The sequence below is a fragment of the Patagioenas fasciata genome, unplaced genomic scaffold (genome assembly GCF_037038585.1).
Source record: "Patagioenas fasciata isolate bPatFas1 unplaced genomic scaffold, bPatFas1.hap1 Unplaced_6, whole genome shotgun sequence".
In the NCBI taxonomy this organism is placed as follows: Eukaryota; Metazoa; Chordata; class Aves; order Columbiformes; family Columbidae; genus Patagioenas; species Patagioenas fasciata.
Genome location: NW_027288778.1, coordinates 1732612 through 1749727, shown reverse-complemented (window position 1 = coordinate 1749727; position 17116 = coordinate 1732612). Strand labels below are relative to the sequence as shown.

Here is a 17116-nt window from a genome sequence, read left to right as displayed (position 1 = left end):
CTCTTTGGGAGCCCGGGTGTCCCGGGGCCGCTCTGGTTTTTGCTCCGGGGTGTTTGGAGCCCGGTGACCATGGACCTGTTTCCCTTGGGCGACGAGCTGCGTGGCTTTGCCCAGAGCCCCGGGCTGCTCTGCGGGGAAGCGCTGGACCTGAGCCTGGAGCCCAGTCTGAGCCTGGAGCCCGACCTGGAGCCCAACCTGAGCCTGGAGCCCGACCTGAGCCTGGAGCCCAACCTGAGCCTGGAGCCTGACCTGGAGCCCAAACTGAGCCTGGAGCCTGACCTGGAGCCCAACCTGAGCCTGGAGCCCGACCTGAGCCTGGAGCCCGACCTGGAGCCCAGCCTGAGCCTGGAGCCCGACCTGGAGCCCAACGTGAGCCTGGAGCCTGACCTGGAGCCCAACGTGAGCCTGGAGCCTGACCTGGAGCCCAACCTGAGCCTGGAGCCTGACCTGGAGCCCAACTTGAGCCTTGAGCTCAGTATTTGCTAATGATCAGTATTTACTAATGATGGTCAGTATTTATTAATGATGATCAGTATTTATTAATGGTGATCAGTAATTATTAATAACGGCTAGTATTTATTAGTGACGATCAGTATTTATTAATGATGGTCAGTATTTATTAATGATGATCAGTATTTATTAGTGGTGATCAGTAATTATTAATAACGGTCAGTATTTATTAATGACGATCAGAATTTATTAATGATGGTCAGTATTTATTAATGACAATCAGTATTTATTAATGATGGTCAGTATTTATTAAGGACAATCAGCATTTATTAATGATGGCCAGTATTTATTAATGATGATCAGCATTATTAATAAGGATCAATATTTATTAATGGTGATCAGTATTTGTTAATAACAATCAGTATTTATTAGTGATGGTCAGTATTTATTAATGGTGATCAGTATTTATTAATGATGGTCAGTATTTATTAAGGACGATCAGTATTTATTAATGGTGATCAGTAATTATTAATAACGGTCAGTATTTATTAATGACGATCAGTAGTTATTAATGATGGTCAGTATTTATTAAGGACAATCAGCATTATTAATGATGGTCAGTATTTATTCATGACAATCAGCATTATTAATAAGGATTGATATTTATTAATGGTGATCAGCATTTATTAATAACGATCAGTATTTATTAGTGATGGTCAGTATTTATTAATGGCGATCAGTATGTATTAATGGTGGTCAGTATTTATTAGTAATGATCGGTATTTATTAATGACAATCAGTATTTATTAATGACGGTCAGTATTTATTAATAACGATTGGTATTTATTAATGATGATCAGTATTTATTAATGATGGCCAGTATTTATTAATGATGATCAGCATTATGAATAAGGATCAATATTTATTAATGGTGATCAGCATTTATTAATAAGGATCAGTATTTATTAATGATGGTCAGTATTTATTAATGGCGATCAGTATTTATTAATGATGGCCAGTATTTATTAATGGCTGGAAGGACCATTCAGCCAGCCAGCCCCAGTCCAGGAGGTTCCTCCAGCGCATTGATGATCACTTCCTCATGCAGATGGTGGAGGAGCCGACCAGGAGAGGTGCACTGCTGGATCTCATCCTCACTAACAAAGAGGGTCTGGTCGAAGCAGTAAAGGTCGAGGGCTGCCTGGGTTGCAGTGACCACGAGATGGTGGAGTTCAGCATCTCGTGTGGCAGGAACAGAACAGCAAGTAGAATTGCAACCCTGGACTTTGGCAGGGCTAATTTCGGCCTTTCCAAGCAATTGCTGGGGGAAATCCCATGGGCAAGACTGCTTGAAGGAAAAGGGGCCCAAGAGAGCTGGATCGCATTCAGAGATTGCTTCTTCCATGCTCAGGATCAGAGCATCCCCACACGCAGGAAGTCGAGGAAGGGAGCCAGAAGGCCTGCGTGGTTGAGTAGGGATCTGTTGGGTATGCTCAAGCAGAAGAGGCGAGTTTACAGGTCATGGAAGCAGGGGCTGGCCACTTGGGAGGAATATAAGGCTGCTGTTAGAGGATGCAGGAGGGCAGCTAGGGTAGCCAAGGCCTCCTTAGAATTACAGCTGGCGAGAGGGGTCAAGGACAGCAAGAAGAACTTTTTCAAATACATAGCAGATAAAACTAATACCAGAGGCAATGTAGGCCCACTGATGAATGAGGTGGGTGCCCTGGTGGCAGAAGACACAGAGAAGGCAGAATTGCTGAATGCCGCCTTTGTCTCTGTCTACTCCGCTGGAGGCTGTCCTGGGGAGCCCTGTACCCCTGAGACCCCGGATGAAGCCAGGTCAATGGAGGAGTTTGCTTTAGTCGATGAGGACTGGGTTAGGGAACAATTAAATAGTCTGGACATCCATAAATCCCTGGGCCCAGATGGGATGCATCCGCGGGTGCTGAGGGAGCTGGCTGAAGTCATTGCTGGACCGCTCTCCATCATTTTTGCCAAGTCTTGGGAAACGGGAGAGGTGCCCGAGGATTGGAGGAAAGCAAATGTCACTGCAGGCTTCAAAAAGGGCAAGAAGGAGGACCCGGGTAATTATAGACCGGTCAGCCTCACCTCTGTCCCTGGGAAAGTAATGGAACAGCTTATCCTTGGTGCCATCTCAAGGCACATCAGGGATAAGAGGGTCATTAGGGGCAGTCAGCACGGCTTTACCAAGGGGAAGTCATGCTTGACCAACCTCATAGCCTTTTATGAGAATGTGACAAGGTGGATGGATGATGGCAGAGCGGTGGATGTGGTCTACCTTGACTTCAGTAAAGCCTTTGACACAGTCTGCACAGCATCCTCACAGCTAAACTGAGGAGGTGTGGTCTGGACAATAGAGTAGTGAGGTGGGTTGCAAACTGGCTTAAAGAGAGAAGCCAGAGAGTGGCGGTCAATGGTGCGGAGTCCAGTTGGAGGCCAGTATCTAGTGCAGTGCCTCAGGGGTCAGTACTGGGGCCAATATTATTCAATATATTCATTAACGATTTAGACGAGGGAATTGAGTGTACTATTGGCAAGTTTGCTGATGACACCAAGCTGGGAGGAGTGGCTGACACTGGAAGCTGTGCTGCCATCCAGAGACCTGGACAGGCTGGAGAGTTGGGCGGGGGATAACCTGATGGAATTTAACAAGGGAAAGTGTAGAGTCCTGCATCTGGGCAGGAACAACCCCAGGTTCCAGTATAGGTTGGGGAATGACCTATTAGAGAGCAGTGTAGGGGAAAGGGACCTGGGTGTCCTGGTGGACAACAGGATGACCATGAGCCAGCACTGGGCCCTTGTGGCCAGGAAGCCAATGGTACCTGGGGTGTATTAGAGGAGGGGTGGTCAGTAGGTCAGAGAGGTCCTCCATCCTCTCTACTCCACCCTGGTTAGACCACACCTGGAATATTGTGCCCAGTTGTGGTCCCTCAGTTCCAGAAGGACAGGGAACTGCTGGAGAGGGTCCAGCATAGGGCAACAAAGATGCTGAAGGGAGTGGAGCATCTCCCGTGTGAGGAAAGGCTGAGGGAGCTGGGGCTCTTTAGTTTGGAGAAGAGGAGACTGAGGGGTGACCTTATTAATGTTTATAAATATATAAAGGGTGAGTGCCACGAGGATGGAGCCAGGCTCTTCTCAGTGGCAAACAATGATAGGACAAGGGGCAATGGGATCAAGCTGGAACACAAGAGGTTCCACTTAAATTTGAGAAAGAACTTCTTCTCAGTGAGGGTAACAGAGCACTGGAACAGGCTGCCCAGGGAGGTTATGGAGTCTCCTTCCCTGCAGACATTCAAAGCCCGCCTGGACACCTTCCTGTGCGACCTCTCCTAGGCGTTCCTGCTCCAGCAGGGGGATTGGACTGGATGATCTTTTGAGGTCCCTTCCAATCCCAAACACACTGTGATACTGTGATACTGTGAATTCCGTGGCAGGTTCACTCTATCGTTCACTGAATGGGGGAAATACGCCAAGCCCAGTGCTGCTGACCTTCTCTGCAGGTGCCTGTACCCGTTCACGGAGCACACGGTCAGGATTCTTCTCTCCCTGATAACCGTTCGCCCTGCAGTCCCTGTTTAAAGCTCCAGTGGCAAACTTCTCTGATTCCACGTGGGCTTTGCTGTGTTGAGCTGTAGACGTTGTTTATTGTCCAGAGCCTTGCAGGTGCTGTTTTGCCTGGACGCAAATTCCTTTCTTCTCGGCGAAGTGCAATACGGGCCTTGTCTTGTAAGTGATCAGTGTAGTTTGGAGTTGCTTTTGGTAGATATGAGCAGAACTTCGCAGCCTAAAATTTTAGCAAATCCAGCTTACCAAGTAACAAAAGCAAAGAGTATATTAAAAATCATACCACCTTATGTCCCAAAAGAATTGATTATATTTAGTGTGCATCTACTTAAGGTAAATGATTAATATTAAACTTATCTCTGAGTAGCAAAACCATTGCCACACAGCTCACTTATTTAGCAGGGAGAGCTCACAGTGGGCTCATCCAGGCTGTCGTATTTATGGAGTGAAGTGATAGGCTCGCAGTCACGTTACGCACAGTAAGAAAAGTGTGTCTGAGACTCATGCGCTCACAAATCACCAGCGCTCATCTGCTCTTCTGCTTCCCCGTGGGTCTCCTGGCAGGAGTTCTTGGCCTGGTTACGGCTCAGCCCCTTCCCTCCTCTGGAGCCTGGACCAAACTGCTCTGGTTTGGCTGGGGGTGACTGGGGGCTCGAGTGCATCTGCCACCCCTGGCAGCCCAGAGAGAACTGAGCCAGCCAATGGGATCCTTTCCACAACATCCCCATAGGCACCTAGAGCAAGGAGCGTGGCATTGAGTGTGTCTGTGACACCCCCATCATGCACCAGCTGCTGGGAACATGGAGCGGTGCAGCAGACTGTTCAAGACTCTGCTCAGAGCAATGGGTGCTGGAGCTTTTAGAAACTGGGATGGAAACTCAGCAGCCAGGTGCCCAGGGCTGAGCTGGGCTGTGCCTCCCAGGGGACATCCTGACCCTCCCTGCCCTGGGTCACAGTGGGGCCCTTTGTGACGTCACCTGGTGACACCCATGCCCCGCATGTGCTCAGCGCCACTGTGTCCCCAGCCCACACTGTCCGGCAGGACGGTACGGGACAGGGTGCGAGCACGGAGCTGGCGAGAGCCCCGAGCGTAGCCCACGTCTGTCGATCGGAGAATCTTCTTGGTTGGAAGCGACCCTTGAGATCATCGAGCCCAACCACAACCCGGTTCTGCTGCCCCGGCAGACTCTGCTGCCCCGGCAGACTTGGAGCAGGGAGCTCCTGAGCTCAGCTCCCGTCTTTCCCCGACGAGGAGCACACGGGCGCATCCCACACCTTTCCCCGCTGCCTCTGGCAGAGCTGCAGCACCGAGGCGTTTGCCGAAGCGTCCGCCTTCCCCATCCTTAGTCCTTCCCTTTGACCGAAACATGGCGGAGAGACCCCCCCTCCGACCCAGGCTGGCCTGGCAGGAGAGACCCCCCAGCCGCCCCCGGGTGGCCTGGCAGGAGAAGGCTGGGGGTCCCCAGGAGGCCAGATCTCCAGCGCAGCCCAACCAGGTGGATGCGGCCCAGCCACCGCAGATGGGTGAGTGAGGGGCCCTGATTGCCTGGGCAGGGTGGGGCCCAGCGATCGCTCCCCGCTCCACACCAGGATCACGACTCCCCACACGCTGGCAGGGGGTTCCCATGGGTGGTGATGACGCTGCCTGAAGCCCAGGGCTGCTCCGAGCTGGGCGCCGGCCCCAGCGCAGCCCCTGCGGGCAGAGGGGACCCAGCTCCTGCTGCAGGGCACGGGCAGCGAGAGGCAGCTGGGCGGGCAGGAGGCACCGTGCTGCGGGACGGGGACCTTTCCTGCCCGTCTGAACCGAGTTCCTGACCCGCTGCACCGGGGGCTTTCCCCGTCCTGCCTGGCTCCAGCATCGCAGCCCCTCTGCCGGGCACCCTCCAGCCCCACACGCTCGGGGAGGCTGTGCCGGGGCAGCGGGTGTGGGGCTGGACGGGGGCAGAGCTCCTTCTGCCCTGTCCTGCCTGCAGACCCCCTGAGCAGCCCTCCCTGCTCCGCCCCTTTCTCAGATGCCGATTCGCTACGCGCGAATGGATTTCTACGGGGATACGTGGACTCCATCGTGTCCTTCCTCAGCAGCCCAGACAAGGTGACCGCAGCCGCTTTCAAGGCGGCTGAGCCGGCGTCTGCTGGCAGGGGCTGTGCTGCGGGTGCTGGAGGGAGCTGGCTGGGCAGAGCTGCTGCTCCCAGGTCTCTAATGGCGCTGCACCCCATGCTGCGGTGCCGCTGGCCACGTGTCCCCATCTCACGCTCCCTGTTTGCCTCTCTGCTCCCTGGCTCTAGGAGGAGAGCCACAAGATCGGGTTTCTCATGGACATCCGCGACCTGTGCGACACCAGCAGGCGCCACCGCTCGCCAAGGGGCCTGGATGTCTTCTGCCAGAGATACGAGCTGGCAGAGAAGATCGAGGTGAGGGGACACCCGGCGGCGCTGGGGAAGGGATTGAGGACTCTGGCACCTGTGACAACAGCGCTGGGCAGGGCCGGGGGCTGGTGGCGCTGGGTCCCATCCCGGCTGTGCTCTCAGGTGCTGCTGGCAGAGGAGCCCAGGGCCCAGCTGCGCACGGCGCTGCGGCAGATCGCCATGCGTGCCATTGCCGAGCTGAGGTACCTGCCCATCCCTCCCGGGGACGCCTGCGTGAGGCCTCGAGGCACCGCTCCAGGTTCCAGCGTGCGACGGGCTGCTCTCTCTCTTTGCAGCGCCGTGGAGAGGGTGCTGGAGGGCAAGGAGACCAGGCTGCTCCAAGCCTGCTTCTCCAGTGTCTTCTTGCTCCCACCAGAAGTGGAGGACGTGGACCGTTACCTCTACTTAGAAGTAAGAGCTGCGTGAGCTCCGGGAGCCCCCGGTCCCTCTGTCTGCTCCCCTACCGCCCCGTGCCGCGATGTGACCAGAGATCCAAGGCAGGGCAGGGTCTCAGCTCTTCTGTCCCACCCTCACCCCTTCGTCCCCTGCCTGTGGGCCTGGCCACGTCCAGTTCCGCAGGCTGCTCTGCCCATAGCGGGTTATTGTCCCCTGGGTCTCTCCCGGGCACAGCGCAGCAGCGCCGGAGTCGTCCCTCGGTGCTGGGAGCACACATCAGTCCCCTGGGAGGGAGAGGGGTGGCAGGAAACACGACCACAACCCGTTGTGTTCTTGCAGACCGTGCGGTCCATGGACAACATGCTGGAGGCGTTGCTTCTCAACTCCGGCGCCTCCAGAGCCAGCGAGCTGCTGCACAACATCTTCCAGGTCTGGGGGTGCCGAGTTTGGGCTTCACCAGGGCTGTTCCTCACCCTGGGGGACAGGGTGGCCACTCTGGAGGTGACAGTCCCACCCGTGCCGTGCAGAGAGCGCTGCCGGGAGGGCGCCCACCTCCCCGGGGAACCAGGGCTGCCCTCCAGGCTCTTCCGCAGCGCAGTGGCCGCAGAGGTGGCATCCGCCTTCCTGCCTGGGCACAGGGCTGGCCCGGGGCGTTTGTCCCAAGCCTGCCAGGGACCCCAGGGCGAGAACCTCACTGCAGGCTTTGCTGGAGCCCTGGGGAATCCTTAATGGAGCGGCCAGTCCAGCAGAGGAGTCGAGCGGTGCTGCTTCTGCTGGAGCGGTGGCTGCTCCCAGGGCTCACCAGCAGCTTCTCTCTCCCCAGATGCTCTTGACCTTCGGCAGCTCCGGGAGAGAACACGTGCGGCAGAGGGCCCTGGGGAGGATTGAGGAGCTGAGCTTCGTGTTGGCTGAGAGCCCCACGCTGGGGGTAAGGAGCCAGGCGCCCTCCGGCCAGCCCGTCTGCCCATCCCTGCAGCCCAGAGCAGCCTGCAGCTCTCCCCACGCGGGGCTGCTGCCCACCCAGCTGCTCTGGGAGCCGTGACCGGCACGGCCTGGAAAGCCCTGCCTGCCCACGGAGCCCTGCACACGCGCTTGGGTTCAGGGCTTTGGCACCGGCTGCCTGCCCTCAGCCCTCCTGCCGTTCGGTCTCCCTCGCCCAGGGCTGGTGCCGCTCTGGGACAGACACACACGGCCCTGAGAGCCATAGGGACACCCAGATCCCAGAGCTGGGGCAGCTGCCGGGGCATCTCCTGCTTTGCCGCAGCACCCACAGCACCGCCGGGCGTCCACGCGGGGCTGCGGGCACCGCCCGGCACGCAGCAGCACCAGGGCGCTCGGTGTGACTTGGCTGCGCTGCCTCCCTTCCTCCCTTAGCCCTTTGCAGAGCACCTCCAGCCTCCTGAGAGAACAGACCTGGTCCTGGTGTTGATCAAGGCGCTGACCGGCTCCAGCACCTTTGACAAGCAGGCGGCCACAAACCTGCTGGACATGGTGGAGAGAGACTGCGGGTTCTGGCTGGTGGATGTAAGTGGCCTTTGGCTGCACTGCTCTGCCCTTTGGCCCTGCCAGGCCTTGCTCTCCCTCCATCCATCTCTTCCTCCCAAATCCCGGTGAAGCGAAGCCACGTGAAGGCGACAGAGCGGGATGGGAAGGGCAGTGAGGAAACGGCTGCGCTCCAGTGGCAGCACCATCCCGACCTGTGTCCCCTCCAGGTGCCGAAGATCACGAGCTGCATCCACAAAACCCTGGGGTTCATCAGCACCGCGCCGGCCCGGCAGAGAGTGGCGTCCCTAATTGTCCCCATGGCTGACAAGTGCCCTGCGGAGGTGGTGTCCACGCTGCTGACAATCGCACCACCCGGAGACAGGTACTGGCCCCAAAAGCCGTGAGGGCTTGTTCCCTGTGGGGAGAGGGACGCAGAGCCAAGGGATCCTGCGGGACACCCCCGAGGAGCAGGACCCTCCATCCCACTGCGCTTCCCAGCGCCTGGGGTCACCAGGCCCGCAGCAGCCACAGCTGAGCGAGCCAGCCCAGAGCCCCCCACTGCGCTCCTGCCAGCCCCATAGAGCAGCAGCTCAGCCTCTGCTGCTGCCCGGGGCATCCCCAGCGTCCTGCAGCGCTGGCCCGGCCACGCTGCGCTGGCCCGGCTGCCCTGCTGACAGCGCTCTCCTGCAGCACTGCCCTGGCTCTGTGGGAGGTGATGTTCTCCGTGCCTCAGACCCTGCAGAACGTGTTGAAGGAGCTGCTCATCCAACTCCAGGACCGGCACCGTAGGGTCTTACATACATGCTGGGAGGACACGTCCATCCTCCGCTTGGCTGTGAGTCACTGGATAAAGCTCCCGGTGCCCCAGGAGCTGCACGGTGCAGGGAGCCCCACCAGCTCTGCCGGTCGCTCACTGCTGGCTTTGCTTTCAGATGCTGGCCAGCAGTGACCTGCAAGACGAGGAGTTTGCTGCAATGTACCTCGTCATGAGGTTTCTGAGGGAACAAAGTCCAAAGGTGCTCTCCCTGGTGCTCAGGGCCTTGATGACGCTGTCAGAGAGAGAAGAGATGGTGAGTAGGGTCATGCCAAGGGAGCCATGCTGGCAGCCAAGGGGCAGTGGGTTCGGGCTTGGCCTGGGCTGGCAGTGGCTGGGGTGCCTGCTCCAAGGGCCCTCCCTGCCATGGTGGGGCCTGGGGGGCTCTCCAGACATGGACCCGGTGCCAAGAGGGAAACTCTCTTCTTCATCCAGGCCAGAAAAATGAAGGTCATGCTGCCAGACCTGGCGTGGGTCCTGCAGTACGGCAATAACGTCATCAAGACCAAGGCTCTGGTGGTCTTCATAAACGTGATGGCTCAGCTGGAGAGGGAGGAGGCCAGCGCCATCGCCGTGCTGCTGGCAAACCTTCTCCTGCCCTTCTTTGATGACGTAAGGCTGATGTATAACCCTGAGCCTGGTGGGTGAGAACTGGGCAATGACAGCTGCCCTGCAGCCCGGCCACTGGAGCAGGGGCTTCTCCTCTGCTTTCCCCCCGGGGCTCTTGTGGGATGGGTTCTGGTTCTGCAGCCCAGCCCAGCTGCTCCCTGCCAGCTGCTCCCACAGCTCCTCCCCACCATGGCTGCTGGAGCTGGTGGGGATGCTGGGACGGCACTTTGAGGCACAGGCACTGCTGAACAAGTCTCTTGAGTGGCCCTTCATGCACCCAGGGCCGCAGATCTGGCCACAGCTGCAGTGTGCACAGTGCGCCCTGGAGCGTCCCCCCTCCCATCAGCCGTGCAGGAGCTCCTGCTCCCCGTGGGCAGGGAGCTGCTGGTGCTCAGGTCCTGCTGTGCTGCTCCCTCCCAGGAGCTGAGCCAGCTGAGAGAGAGCTCCATCGGCCTCTTCAGACACCTGATGAAGATGGTGGTGGGGAACGACAAGACAAAGATGAAGAACACGGTGCGACTTGGCCTGCTCCCTCTCTTCTTCCGCATGAGTGACCAAGTGCAGAGCGTGGCCAAGGTGCGGATTTCAAAGCTGAGCGGTGACGCAGGGAAGAGACCCCTGGGTGCTTGGGACCCCTGCTCCCTAAGGGCAGAATCACCCCGGGAGCAAAGCCCAGAGGAGGGGGACACCAGGTCTCCTTCCCCAACCGTGGTGCCATCTCCCAGCTTCTGCTGTCCCGTAGGTGGCCAGGGAAGCCCTCCTGGGTGCAGCAGAGCTCCTGAAATGGAAACAGCTCAGACACCTGGTACAGACTCAGCAGACATGGAGGATTGGAGAGAGCTTGGTGAGGACAACCCCCAAGGACCAGGGCCCAAGCTGGATGGGGGCTGCCCCACATGTCTGTGCTGTGGGCTCTGCAGAGGTGCCTCCCCTGCCCTCCTGCAGCCCCGAGCTGCGTCCTTGTTCCCTGAACTCAAGAACAGAGCCCCCAAGGGCTCTTCCCTCTGCCCCACACCCAGCAGGAGGGAGGGTGCTCAGCACCCCTGGGACCCCTCGGCCTGTGTCTCTCAGCCCCACAGGGCTCCTGGCTGGGACACGGGAATGGTCGGAGGGGAAGGGGAACGTGGGTTCCTGGGAGGAGGGGCTGGTCCGGCCAGCTGGGGAGGGACAGGAGGTGCTCACAGCCCTGTGCTCTCTCCAGCTGGAGCGGGACAGGAGCAGGGCTCAAGAGCTCTTGAGCCAGAGCCTGCCGTACCTGAGGGACGCTCAGCCCAGCCTGCGAGAGGCGGCCCTGAGGTTCATCGGTGAGTCCCAGCCCCCGGGTCCCTCCTTGGGCACCGCTGCCCTGGCACCAGGAGCAGCCCTGTGGCTCCAGAGCCCCGGCTGCCCCGGGCAGGCCCTTGGCCTCCCCTCCCAGCCCTGCCCACGCAGGTGGCCGCGGTGGCCGCCTCGCTCGGTCCCAGCATCTCGGCTCCTGCTGTCCCCTGGGGTGGGCGCTGCGGAGGGGAGGGAGCAGGGGCTGATGGAGCTCTGTGCCCAGGGCTGGCTGCGCGGCACCTGAGGGACCCAAGCGAGGAGGAGCTGGCTGAGATCTGCAGAGGTGAGCGGGGAGCGCGGTCGGAGGGGACGCCTGGGGGTCTCTGTAGACATGGGAGCTCATCTGGGCTCTGCTTCTTTCCCTTGCAGCCATTCAGCCCCTGGAGGGGGACAGCGACCCCTCCGTCTGCTCCCTGGCAGCTCAGACCGTTGGCATCGTGTGCTCTTCATGGAAGCGGCCGAGGTCTCGATGGAGCCTGCGAGCCCTGTGCTGCTGGCGCTGACCCGGGGCAGGAGCAGCTCTGCTGGGGAACACGGCTGGGGGGCACTAAAGAGCCCTTTGTGAAGCTGGGCTGGATGTCTGCCCTTCCCAAGGAGCCCAGAGCCGCTCTGAGGGCTCCGGTGTGGAGGGGTTGCTGGGAGATGGAGATTTGTTACCAAGAGACCCATAAGTGACCCACAGAGACCCATAAGTGACGCATAGAGACCGATAAGTAACACATAGACACCCATAAATGACCCACAGAGACCCATAAGTCACACAAAGAGACCCATAAGTGACCAACAGAGACCCATAAGTGACCCACAGAGACCCATAAGTGACACATAGAGACCCATAAGTGACACAGAGACCCATAAGTCACTCACACAGCCCCATAAGTGACTTAAAGAGACCCCTAAGTGCCCCATAGCGTCTCACCAGTGCCCCATAGAACCCCACAGGTTACTCATGGAGCCTCATAAGTGACTCTTAGTGACCCATAAGTGTCTGTCAGTGACCTCCAAGTGCCCCATAGTCACCCACAAGTTCCCCATACGTCCCCCAAAATTGACCCATAAAGCTCCATAAGTGACCCATAGAGACCCATAGGTGCCCCATAGCATCTCCCCAGTGCCCCATAGAGCCCCATAAGTGACACATATAGCCCCATAAGTGGCCTATAGCGACCCATACATGGCTTTGCGTGATTCACATTGAATCGGAGCGCCGAAGCCCCCCTAAAGACCACCAGAGGACACTGCGCGTGATCAAAGTCGTTCCAAGGTGTTGCAGTTGATGTTGCAATCAATGTTGAGTAACTATTTCATATCCTAACGATCCTAATGAATATATGAATATGTCTGTGAATGGACTGTATACATACTGTGCGACTCAAACTGACCGGGGAAGCTTTGGGTGCGAACCCCTGGTTTCCCAGCGCTGGAATAAAGCACCGCATGGCACTGCGCCCGTGGCTCCGGGTCCTGATCGCTGACACTAAGATGTTCAAGGTTTACAGACAGAACCAAATGAGGCACGGACTCTGAACCTGGAAAAGGGAAAAAGGTGGTTAAGTTCTGTGTAAAAAGTTATGAAACGTGTTTATGGAGTTATATTGACAGAGGCAACAAACATCTTAAGGGTTAAGCAACTACATAGTAAGGGCCTACTAACGAGCTAACATTCTAAGCCACATAATTAATATCTAGTTTAGAGCTGTATGTACCCAATCGTGCTAAACAAGCAGGACTGCGTCAAATGCCGAGATCAGAAGTTTTACGGCACCAGTTCCAACCTTGAGGAGACGAGATCGCCAAGATTTCCAGCACAAAGGGGGCGCCAGGCCGGGTTCAACCGCCTTGGCCGCTTGGGTCCCACCAGTTCCTCACAATGAGCCAAAGGGGCAAAGCCCACTGTGAGGAGGCTGAGGAGCCTTCACCCAAAGACCCCAAGGACCCCTCCTCAAATGCACCCAGTGCCACTGCGCAGGAGAACAGGGGGCTCAGGGCTGTGGAAACGGTTCTGAGATCACCTCATGAACATGCACAGTTCTGGGGTCATTATGAACACTTACTGTAATTAACACACTTCCTGTTGTTAAAGGTGTGCGTGTTGGGCCGAGCGAATCCCCCGCGCACCCAGCGCTGTTTCGCTTGTGCTCTCATGAACCCGCGTTTAAAGAACACAATTAAAGAATTGGATTAAACAGCAGCGAGAGCCCGCAAGGGGCCACGGCGCCATCGCGGGGCTGCGCGGGGGCTGCACTGCGCAGGCGCGGAGCCGTGTCGGGAAGGGGAGGGACTTCCCGCTGGAAGCGGCACAGCCAATGGGCATCAGGAGGCCGCCTCCAGGCCAATGGCGGCTCGGGACGGGTGCGAGGGACGGTGACGGGCCGGCTGTGTGGCCAATGGCGGTGCCGGGGGCGTGACCATGCAGCCCGCCCCGGGAGCAGCGGCCCGGCCGTGGCGGTTCGTCCCCTCCTGCCGCCGGAGCGCCGCTGCCACGGGCGGCTCCTGCGGCTGCAGCGGCTGCGGGGGCGGGCGGGGGGCCCGGGGATGCGGCCTCGCTGGCCGGGGCCGGGCGGTCGCCGTGTTGCCCCCGGGCGGTCGCCGTGTTGCCCCCGGGCGGTCGCCGTGTTGCCCCCGGACGGCAGTGGGGGGGTCCCGCTGGTCGCCCCCGCAGTTCCGCGGTTGAAAATCCTCCTCACACCGCGCTGGGACCGCGATCGCCGCCAGTTCCGTCCCGGGTGAGCGGCGGGGGCGGATTTGGTTGGTGCGGGGGTTGTGGGGGGCGCGGGGCGGGTCTGGGGGTGCAGGGGAGCTGTGGGGGTTGGGGTGCAGCCGGCAGGAGGGACCAGGTTTGGGGGGCCCTGAGTCCCTTTGCGGGGGAGGGGAGGCCCTGCTGACCCTGCCTCCCCCAGCAAATCCCCCTGCGGGGCTCCCCCCGCCCCCCCGATCGGTCCCCGCCCCCCGCGACTCCCTCAAGTCCCCCTGAACCTCAATCCCCCTTTTTGACCCCAAAACAGCCCCAAATGTGCCCCCCAATGTCCCTTTAACACACCCTCCCCCCAGTTCCCCCGCACCGAGGCCTCCAATGTATAAATTAAATGTGTAACATTAAACGCGACATTTGAACGTTAACTAAAAACCAACAAATGTTGAAGTTTCGTTGAGGTTTTTGTTGAATTTTGGTTTCACGGAAGGGAGCGTTGTTGGAAATTTACTGGGATTAATGTTTTGCTTTAAAAACTTTTTGTATCTCAGAAGTGACCTGAACAGTTTGCTAAAGAACATTTCAAATTAAATTAATTTCCCATTAAATTTCTTGGGATTAAACGTCCGTCAGAGGCAGTGGTGCTTAAACCCCACTGCATTGGTCCCTCTCCGCATTAAAAATCCATCATTAAACAGTTAAATATTTCCCGTAATTAAACCCCTGTGATCTACATTCTGTAGTTTAAAAATGCGGTGACTGAGCGGTTGAACAGCCGATATCGCTCTGAGCGCGTGGCTCAATCTCTTGATTTCGGGCTCAGCTCAGTTCATCCCCACCAACCCCGTCGCCGTTCATGGGAACGTACCCGGGTGGATGGAGGGGGCGGGCGGTGGGTGTGGGCTCCCTGGGCTTCAGCAAAGCCTCTGACACCGTCTGCACAGCATCCGCACAGCTGAGCTGGGGAGGGGTGCTCTGGGCAATGGGGAGAGGGGGGTGCAAACTGGCTGAGAGGGAGAAGCCAGAGAGTGGTGGTCAATGGGCAGAGTCCGGTTGAGGCCTGGATCCAGTGCAGGGCCTCAGGGGCCAATATTATTCAATATATTCGTTAACGATTCGGATGAGGGAATTGAGTGACTGTCAGCGAGTTTGCTGGGGACACCAAGCTGGGAGGAGTGGGTGACCCTGGAAGCTGTGCTGCCATCAGAGACCTGGACAGGCTGGAGAGCTGGGGGGGGATAACCTGGTGAGATTTAACAGAGTGCTGCACCTGGGCAGGAACAACCCCAGGGTCAGTATAGGCTGGGAATGAGCTGTTAGAGAGCAGGGTAGGGGAAAGGGACCTGGGGGTCCTGGGGACAGCAGGGTGAGCATGAGCCAGCACTGGGCCCTTGTGGCCAGGAAGCCAATGGGACCTGGGGTGGGTTAGAAGGGGGTGGTCAGTAGGTCAGAGAGGTTCTCCTGCCCCTCTGCTCTGCCCTGGGGAGACCACACCTGGAATATTGTGTCCAGTTGTGGCCCCTCAGCTCCAGAAGGACAGGGAACTGCTGGAGAGAGTCCAGCGCAGCCACCAAGATGCTGAAGGGAGTGGAGCATCTCCCGTGTGAGGAAAGGCTGAGGGAGCTGGGCTCTTTAGTTTGGAGAAGAGGAGACTGAGGGGTGACCTTATTAATGTTTATAAATATATAAAGGGTGAGTGCCAGGAGGATGGAGCCGGGCTCTTCTCAGTGGCAAACAATGATAGGACAAGGGGCAATGGGATCAAGCTGGAACACAAGAGGTTCCACTTAAATTTGAGAAAGAACTTCTTCCCAGTGAGGGTGGCAGAGCCCGGCCCAGGCTGCCCAGGGGGCTGTGGGGTCTCCTTCCCTGCAGATGTTCAAACCCCCCTGGACATGTTCCTGTGCGACCTCTCCTGGGCGTTCCTGCTCCAGCAGGGGATTGCACTGGATGAGCTTTCGAGGTCCCTTCCAGTCCCAAACATACTGTGATACTGTGATACTGTGATTTCTGTGCTAAATCCTTTCCTTTCCCCCCGTGCCAGTGGGGGGGACCCAGAGGACCCGCCCAGGCCCCCCCAGGTTTGTGGGAGCAGCACTGGGGAGGGGGCGCTTTTTCCCCCAGCTACGAATATAGAGACAATTTGTACAAAAGCTCTAAAGTGGGGGGGACGGCAACTCGGGGACCCCCAAACCACCACAGGGGGATCCACATCACCCCATGCGCCCCATCACTTTTGGGGTGTCAGAGCCCCCCCCCATGCAGCTGCCCCTCGGGGGTCCTGGGTGGGTTGTGAGGTCCCTGGGGGGCTGGAGGGGAGAAAGGGGGAAACCTGGGTTTGGGGGGGGTCCCAGGGGTTCTTGCGAGTGGGTCTGGGGGGGTCTCAGTGGTTTCTGGGATCCCTGGGGGGTCCCTGAGATCAAAAAGAATTTGGAGGCTGGCGGGGAACTTTGTGAGGGGAAGAGTGAAACATCCCTTTTCCCTCTGTTTCACAGCCCCAGCTTCTCTTCTCTGCCCTTCCTCCTCTCCCCTTCCTCCTCTCCCCTTCCTCCTCTCGCCTTCCTCCTCTCGCCTTCCTCCTCTCGCCTTCCTCCTCTCGCCTTCCTCCTCTCGCCTTCCTCCTCTCCCCTTCCTCCTCTCCCCTTCCTCCTCTCCCCTTCCTCCTCTCCCCTTCCTCCTCTCGCCTTCCTCCTCTCCCCTTCCTCCTCTCCCCTTCCTCCTCTCCCCTTCCTCCTCTCCCCTTCCTCCCCTCCCCTTCCCTCAGAACCCCATTCTGGTTTGGGATGAAGGGACCTCTGGAGATCCCCCAGTCCAACCCCCCTGCTCCCGCGGGGTCCCAGAGCAGATCACACAGGATCCCAGGGGTCTGAATGTCTCACAGAAGGAGACTCCACACCCGCTCTGGGCAGCCTGGGCCGGGCTCTGGCACCTCCCAGCAAGCAAGTTTCTCCTTACGTTCAGATGGAGCCTCCTGGGTTTCAGTCTGTGCCCGATGCCCCTCACCCTGGCGCTGGGCACCACTGAACAGAGTCTGCTCCATCCTGACACCCACCTGAGATATTGATCCCATTGATCACATCCCTCTCAGCTTCTCTTCTCCAGCTCAACAGCCCCATCTCTCTCAGTCTCTCCTGATCAGAATGATGCTCCAGACCCCTCAGCATCTCTGTGTCCCTCCACTGGACTCCCTCCAGTAACTCCTTGTCCTTCTTCAACTGGGGAGCCCAGAACTGGACCCAGAACTGCAGATGCAGCTTCCCCAGGGTGGAGCAGAGGGGGAGGATTCACCTCTCTCACCTGCTGCTCACACTCTTCTTAATAAATATCCCCCAGGTACCCTCGGCCTCGTGACCACAAGGACA

At 58.1% G+C, this 17116-nt stretch overlaps 1 protein-coding gene across 2 annotated transcripts; it reads left to right on the top strand.

Moving 5' to 3' along the window:
• Window positions 1-370: 370 nt before the first annotated feature.
• LOC136115878 (uncharacterized) lies at window positions 371-11627 on the top strand. 2 transcript variants are annotated; one of them, XM_071803282.1, is made up of 17 exons: window positions 371-508; window positions 6048-6127; window positions 6322-6447; window positions 6565-6644; window positions 6738-6852; window positions 7177-7266; window positions 7661-7765; window positions 8212-8361; window positions 8550-8704; window positions 9013-9157; window positions 9255-9392; window positions 9572-9748; window positions 10166-10321; window positions 10488-10589; window positions 10947-11049; window positions 11286-11345; window positions 11432-11627. In XM_071803282.1, exons 3-17 carry the CDS (start codon window positions 6349-6351, stop codon window positions 11563-11565), a joined length of 1809 nt encoding a protein of 602 aa, XP_071659383.1. In that variant the 5' UTR covers window positions 371-508; window positions 6048-6127; window positions 6322-6348; the 3' UTR covers window positions 11566-11627. The 2 variants fall into 2 exon arrangements, with proteins under 2 accessions (XP_071659383.1, XP_065718165.1); XM_065862093.2 differs by lacking the exon at window positions 371-508 and adding an exon at window positions 5221-5559.
• The last annotated feature ends 5489 nt before the right edge of the window (window positions 11628-17116 follow it).

Excerpts from the sequence above, each read along its gene's own strand:
- LOC136115878 (XM_065862093.2), top strand. The coding sequence starts at position 5,403 with ATGGCGGAGAGACCCCCCCTCCGACCCAGGCTGGCCTGGCAGGAGAGA. Across the intron at positions 9,158-9,254 it reads CGTCCATCCTCCGCTTGGCT|ATGCTGGCCAGCAGTGACCT; the intron begins GTGAGTCACTGG and ends CTTTGCTTTCAG. Across the intron at positions 9,749-10,165 it reads TCCTGCCCTTCTTTGATGAC|GAGCTGAGCCAGCTGAGAGA; the intron begins GTAAGGCTGATG and ends GCTCCCTCCCAG.